Raw genomic sequence first — 6,739 nt, forward strand, 5'->3', positions numbered from 1 at the left:
AGGACACTGTGACTCCAGTGACTGCTGCACTGTGGCTGCAGCACACCTGGAACAGGGTACACATCCCAACTGAGTGTAACCTCAGCAAGTTTGCTGATGACACCAAGCTGAGGGGTGCAGTTGATACAGCAGAAGAAAGGGATGCCATCAAGAGGGACCTCGATCAAGTGGGCCTTCGTGAAACTAACGAGGTTCAAAAAAGCAAACTGCATGGTTTTCCACTTGTGATGAGGTAACCCCAGATGTGTATACAAACTGGAAGAACTCCTTGAGAGCAGCCCTGCTGAGAAGGACCCGGGTTCTGGTTGAAGAAAAACATAACGTGAGCATAAACATGAATGCACCGTCCCTGGAGGTGTTTTAGGCCAAGTTAGATGGGGCCCTGGGCAATCTGCTCTGGTACTTAATCTAACAGTTGGCAACCCTGCCTGTGGCAGGGGCTTAGAACTTGATGATCCTAGAGGTCCCTTTCAACCCAAGCCACTCTATGATTCTATGATGACAAGCCCATTAGTTTCACCAAAACACCATGTCAGTGTTTGCAAAAAGAAGGCACCTGCTGCTATGATGAAATGAAACTGAAAATGTCATTATCTTTCAAGACAAATTAGGAAATTGGAAGTTAACTGGCTATTTAGCATACAGCTAGTACTCACACTTCCCCTTCTGTAATTGCTTATAACCAGTCAGAATACAAAGCCAGAAAAGCCAAAACATAAACAAAAATGATTGGACAATGCTGTAAATGACAGCAGCATATTACAAGAAGACAGCTTTAAGGTGTGTGGTATCTGTGACTTTTGGAGATTAATACTACTTTCTGCTTTTTTTCTGTGTCAAGGCTGAGAAACAGTGGCAGGGGAATTTATGAAAGAAGACTTCTTATTTTTAATCCCACAGCTGTAAAAAAAAGTGCATAATATTACCAATTCTATCTCTCTTTACAGATTTCAATCAGTATTATAAACATACAACACTTCTTATGTTCATAAATATAATACAGACACTAGAATCAGAATATGCAGCTACAATTCTGCTTCAACGATTTCCTCATTGGGGCAACAATAGTATTCTACAAAACAGATCTGTCCATCTTCATTCCTGATCATATACTGCAGTGAAAGAAATCCTCGGTTATCTGTTCGAATTGAGACTTTACAAGATAAAGCCAGTGCCTTTGTAGACGGTTTAAGCAAAGAAATCTTGTACCTGTAGGGGAGAAAAATGGCATTCAAAAAAATGCAGGTAAGGAGTAGCTGAAACACTATCCCCAACTAAACTCATTAGAATGACTACAAAATAATTAGCATCATACTGTGTTAATCTTTTCGTGGTAACTTCATCAGTTAGATATTGATATCACTTAGCTTTTGATCAGAGACACAGAATTTTACTAGAGTAACACAAAATCAGCTTTTTTCATTTTCTATCGCAAATGAATGAGCTACAGAGTACACTCATCACGGACTTACTGACCTGTGTGTCTGCGTTTGGTTACAGTGGAATGCTTCCATTAAATCTGAATACTTGGAATAGTCCAGATGTGCATTTCCTGCATTTCCAAAAGTGGATAACCTGCAAGACAAAAGGCACCATCCCATAACAACTGATAGCAGCTACAAAAAATCATGGGGTCTCATGAGAGCAGTGTAGAGGGACAGAATCACCTCCCTCAACCTGCTGGTCATGCGTCTTATGATGCAACCCAAGATACAGTTGGCTGGCTCGTGTTGAGTCTTTCATCAACCAACAACCCCAGATTCTAATTCTCTTAAGGACTTCTCCTAAAAATCTGTCAGAAGCAGCCAGCTTGCATATTACTACAGCTATTTTACAAAACACTATCATTTGTTTCACTTTATTTAGCTAAAAATGCTAAACTGTGACCATTAGAATAGTTTTTACCAGTGATTTGCTGTGATTTGCTATATTCAGTACATTTCTCCTTAGAAGAACTAATACTCTGTAAAAGTTCCCTCCTCTTCATCTTGTATACTTCCAGTCGTTATCCAGGGAAATGCAAAAAGGAAAAGCAGGAACATTTGAGCTGAAGACACAGTTTCTAGTACCTGAAATACGGTTTATCTGGAGACATGGTAATCTGCAGAACTTCACTGGTCATATCAAGCTCAGAAAATGCTTCTCGCAATCCCTCTGACTGTAGGATAATTTTATTGATGACATTGGTACTGCAGAAATTAAAGTCTAACAAGTCCTCAGGTTCTTGAGTGTTAATTCTGCACACTGTCACTACTCCTCCTTCTTCTAAGAACAACATCAAGGGATAGCCATAACCACGGTAACACATCCGAAGAGCTGTTGATGTTCCTGAAAAGGAGAATGAAATACTTGTTCAGAGAATGTCCAGTAGGGCATCTGATCACTTTAGGAAATTCAGGTTTTCCCATCATACAGCACACCCAAACAAAAGTTAACACAGCTTAGCTTGCACTATTGTTGTACCCTCCTTTCGTTAAACATCTGAATGCTTAGGTTACTAAAATCAGAGTGCAGTTCAGCACAGTTGGTTTAGGTCTTTAGGTCAGAGTCACAACAGGAACAGCAGAGGAATCTGGAGCTCAACACATAGCTCCAGTGGTACAGCAGCGTGAGAAAGCCCACATCCTTTCACTCTACTCCACATGAATATACAGTGCATCTCATAGGACCCACACAGCTAAGCTAACTTGTAACTATCTTTGCTTGTGAAAACTTCTTTTTGAACACTCCTTAAGTAAGGAGAAAAATAAACTTCCAGGAAATAAAATTTCCCTAATTTTTTTTAAAGCAATACAATTCTTTATAAAGCAATGTACATAACTGTGAAGGCAACTTCCCACATTAGAAGGGAGATTTAGGTTAGATGTAAGGAAGAAATTCTTTACTCAGAGGGCGGTGAGGCACTGGCACTGCTGTTGCCCAGAGAGCTGTGGTGCCCCATCCCTAGAGGCACGCAAGGCTGGGTTGGATGGGACCCTGGGCAGCCCGAGCTGGTGGGGGAAACCAGCCCACGGCAGGACATTCAAACTGGGTGATTTTATAGGTCTCTGCCAAGCCACGCCATTTTGTGATTCTGTAATCTAACAAACATTTGGATTTTGTAATCTGCACATTTAATCAACAAATTTGGAAGTGCTCTGTTCACCCAAGAAGTATGCACTGGGGCTAAGATAGTTTACTTACAGTACCTGAAGTGCTATCCAATTCAGCCAGATTTCTTGCAAGACCTTAGGAAAGTAATGTGCCTCAGTACCTTAGCTGCACACTGGAGATAAATATTCACAAAGCATAATGCAGGGCTATCGGGAAGAGAGGAGTGAACAGAGAGTGACACACAACAGCTACTGCTTTGGGAGCAAGAGCACAGTGAACTCATGGTTCTACCTGAAACTGCTGCAGGCCTCTTCAAGCCCAGTAAATCTGCACCAGAACATTTCCTAACTCACAAACACCCCTGTTAATTTTTTTTAGGCTCCGGGATATTCCAGGGTTGCACAAGTCATAGAAATAATAGAAAACAGCACATTTGCTACTGAGTTGAGACACAGTTTTTAATTTTAAGAAATTCCAAGTTGTATTCCAAGCTCTCAGTGTGACTACTTCTACGGTTCACAGCAATGGGACACGTGATCAACAAGTTCTAAAGTTCAATGGAACCTGCTTCAGGGTGAGAGCTTCCACTCTCAGAAGAGCTTGAAGTTAAGAAGTCAGAAGTTTTGCTAAGACTGGATAAGCATAGGTTTCACTGTGTGATTACAGGTTATACATACACATGGTCAAGGTATGCACTATACCTGGCAAAGAACTGGCACCAAAAATGGTCAAGCAGTCAAGAAGAACAGCCAAATTGATTCGGAACATCACTGATTCTTCATGAACATGAAATTCCTGAAAAATTTCTGCCTTTGGGAGAAAAGGAAGAGATGAAAACAGCGAAGGTTTTGCAATTACTTTACAGTTTACTTATGTCTTACATTTTCAGAGACCACTGTAACATGCAGTATTTTCTACATGTAACACAGTAACCACTGAAAAAAAATCAGTCTTCATCCTCAAAAAACAGTGTAATAAATCAAGTTTAAATAAAGTAGTAATGTATAACCAAGAACACAGTAACACTTTTTTGTTACAGATTAAAAGAAACTACCAGCAGTAAAGCCTACAGCTGCCTACATTCACCTCCCTGCCTTCCATGTGCCTTAGCATAGCTTCTAGGAGGATCTGCTCCATGATCTTTCCTGGCACAGAGGTGACACTGACAGGATGGACTCTATTTCAAAAGCTGCTCAAATGACTGCTTGTTTGTTTTTTTCCCTAATACTCTCTTCTGGTGACTACCACAAAGCAGCTGATTCTCAGCAACATATTGAGCAGCAGGCGTGGTGAATTCACCTAAAAGCTCAACACTCTCAGAGGAACCCCCTTGTGAACCTAGGAATAACATGGCCACAAGGAGCCATTGGCATAACAGGTTTAAAGGATGCAAGCAAGCACGTATGAATAAACCAATCACTGAGTTTGGTCTTTCAGTCCCGGGACAACCCGAGCCTCTGCCGAGAAGAGCAACAAGGCTGCTGAAGAGTCTAGAAAACAAGACTTATGAGGAGTGGCTTATGAGGAGTGGGGTTGTTTAGTCTGGAGAAAAGCAGACTAAGGGGAGATCTCTTCATTCTCTTATAACTAACTACCTGAAACACGATCACAGTGATGGAGGGGTTTGTCTCTTTTCTCAGGCACAAGTGATAAGGTGCAAGGAAATTATATCAAGTTGCACAAGGAGAGGCTTAGATAGGATATGAAGAAGAATCTCTTCCAGGAGAGGGTGGTCAAGCATTAGAACAGGCTGCTCAGCGCAGTGGTGGAGGTGCTTAAGAAACATATGGACATGGCATTAGAAGACCTGGGTTAATGGTGAGACTCAGGAGGTCAAGTTGATTGCTGGTCTTAGCACAGAATCATGAAAGTTGGAAAAGACTGCTGAGATCATCCAGTCCAACCATACCCCACCATACTCCTTAAACCATGTCTCCTCATTTCTTGGACACCTCCAGGGATGATGACTTCACTTCCCTGGTCAGTCTGTTCCAATACCTCATTTTAATACTCTTTTTAAGTTTTTCCTTATGTCCAACATGAACCTCCCCTGGCACAACTTGAGGCCATTACGTCTCATTCTATCAAGGTTTTTTCCAACATGAATGATTTTATGATCTGTCCTCGGCAGTGTTTGGCACTAGGTGATCTGTCAGATCCCATCTCCAAACATTACATGATTCTGTTAATGGCCACATTCTGATCACTGCATCTTCCTCATATCAGCTTCTGCAACTACTCCATGACTGTACTAAAGCTACCCCTTCCCCATAGGTAATCTTCTGCACACCAATTCTACTACATAATTTGAGCTTTCATCAAGCCTATAGCGCCGCTGCCAGCCCCTTCTCACCGTCAACCACAGCTTCACTGGAAGCAGCTCAGCCTGTAGCCCCTACTAGCCCCTACCTGGATAAAAGCATTGGCCTGAATGCATTTAGCATCCTCCACGGTCACCCGAAGGCCGTTGGCCGTGGCGAAGCAAGTGGCGTGATCCTGGAAGTGGACGGCCCTCAGGAGGCTGGACAAATTGCGGGCGTTGTCCAGGCTGGCCGTCAGGACGTACTGCTCGCCACTGGCAGGCGACTGTGTGGAAAAAGGCATGGCGGGCCCCGGCGGAGCCCGACTGGGTCTGACGAGGCCTACCGAGGCCTGACGGGGCTTACAACGGGCCGGAAGCCACAGCTAGCCAGCGGCGCGGGCACTTCCGGTGGCTCGGGGAGCGGACGGAAGTGCGGGCGGAAGTGCGGGCGGCGCACGGCGCGGTGCTTCTAAGATGGCGGCGGCCAAGAGGAAGCGTGACTTGGAGGCGGCTGGCCGGCCGAAGAAGCGAGCGAAGGGAGCTCCGAGCGGATCCAAGCTGGCCGCTAAGGCTGGCCCGGAGGGAGCGGCCCCGGAGGAGTACAGCATCCCGGCGCCCGTCTCTCAGGTAGCGGCGTGGTGTGCTGGGCCGAGCTGGGCGGAGTTGGGACTCGGGGTGGCGATGGGAGCTCAGCCGCTGCGCGGGTTATGAGGACGTGTTCCGGCCCTCTAGTAATGTAACTGCGAGCAAAAGCGATATCTGGTGGTGCGGCTCCCGTGAAGCTGTGCAAAAAAGCACTGCTGTGGGCCGTTCGATTAAACTGCGTTACCACAATCTAAAAAACATTTTAGAAATGCCTACAGGGGTGCTATATCCAGACGGCATTGCGTGTGCTTCGTGTCGGAGTTATTCTGAGGGGACCTCAGAAATGCCGTGTAGGTGCTGCTGCTTGTTTTTCGTCGAAGCACGCTGCACCGCATCGCATGCTCATCCGAAGGGTCCGTGTTCCTGTGCCCGCTCCGGGGCTCGGGTCCTTCTGCAGAGGAGGAGGGCTCTTTTTAGGACATTCGTCGTGTGTGGATTTCTTTATGTTTTTATATGCCTCTCGTAGTAGTGAAAGGATTTCACGTGGGAACCTCATGAAGTGTCGTGGTGAGCAGTTATGTAAAAAGTTGAGCCTTTGCAGAGATAGAGGTTCTGGGCAGGTGATGAGATTGCTATGAATGCTCTTGCTGTGCTTTTCTGTTACTGCAGTTCAAATGTCTTTTATTGCTGTGTTGTAAGATACTTTAAGAAAATTAAATTTCTTGCTTGTGTTTTTTTTTAATTTTATTTTATTTTTAA

At 44.4% G+C, this 6,739-nt stretch overlaps 2 protein-coding genes across 2 annotated transcripts in view; one reads left to right on the forward strand and one right to left on the reverse strand.

Annotated features, from left to right (window-relative positions):
• Nucleotides 1-864: 864 nt before the first annotated feature.
• On the reverse strand, nucleotides 865-5,796 carry RAD1 (RAD1 checkpoint DNA exonuclease). Its single transcript, XM_010725322.3, has 5 exons — nucleotides 5,503-5,796; nucleotides 3,795-3,903; nucleotides 2,070-2,328; nucleotides 1,477-1,575; nucleotides 865-1,209 (listed from the first exon to the last, which is right to left on the reverse strand). The coding sequence occupies exons 1-5, from the start codon at nucleotides 5,695-5,697 to the stop codon at nucleotides 1,026-1,028; spliced, it is 846 nt and encodes a 281-aa protein (XP_010723624.1). The 5' UTR covers nucleotides 5,698-5,796; the 3' UTR covers nucleotides 865-1,025.
• A 25-nt stretch (nucleotides 5,797-5,821) lies between these two features.
• Nucleotides 5,822-6,739, forward strand: part of BRIX1 (biogenesis of ribosomes BRX1) — a 5,829-nt gene continuing 4,911 nt past the window's right edge. Inside the window, exon 1 of the mRNA XM_010725323.3 lies at nucleotides 5,822-6,022. Within this exon, the coding sequence (XP_010723625.1) occupies nucleotides 5,870-6,022 (153 nt within the window). The 5' untranslated portion in view covers nucleotides 5,822-5,869. The remainder of the gene's footprint in view (nucleotides 6,023-6,739) is intronic.

Source organism: Meleagris gallopavo, chromosome Z, assembly GCF_000146605.3.
Source record: "Meleagris gallopavo isolate NT-WF06-2002-E0010 breed Aviagen turkey brand Nicholas breeding stock chromosome Z, Turkey_5.1, whole genome shotgun sequence".
Taxonomy (NCBI): domain Eukaryota; kingdom Metazoa; phylum Chordata; class Aves; order Galliformes; family Phasianidae; genus Meleagris; species Meleagris gallopavo.

What these genes read in the sequence shown, in the direction of transcription:
- RAD1 (XM_010725322.3), bottom strand. Translation starts at nt 5,697, where the DNA reads ATGCCTTTTTCCACACAGTCGCCTGCCAGTGGCGAGCAGTACGTCCTG. An exon ending in AGGCCAATGCTTTTATCCAG is followed by an intron (nt 3,904 to 5,502) that starts GTAGGGGCTAGT and finishes TTTCTCCCAAAG; the next exon opens with GCAGAAATTTTTCAGGAATT. An exon ending in AACCAAACGCAGACACACAG is followed by an intron (nt 1,210 to 1,476) that starts GTCAGTAAGTCC and finishes TCTCCCCTACAG; the next exon opens with GTACAAGATTTCTTTGCTTA.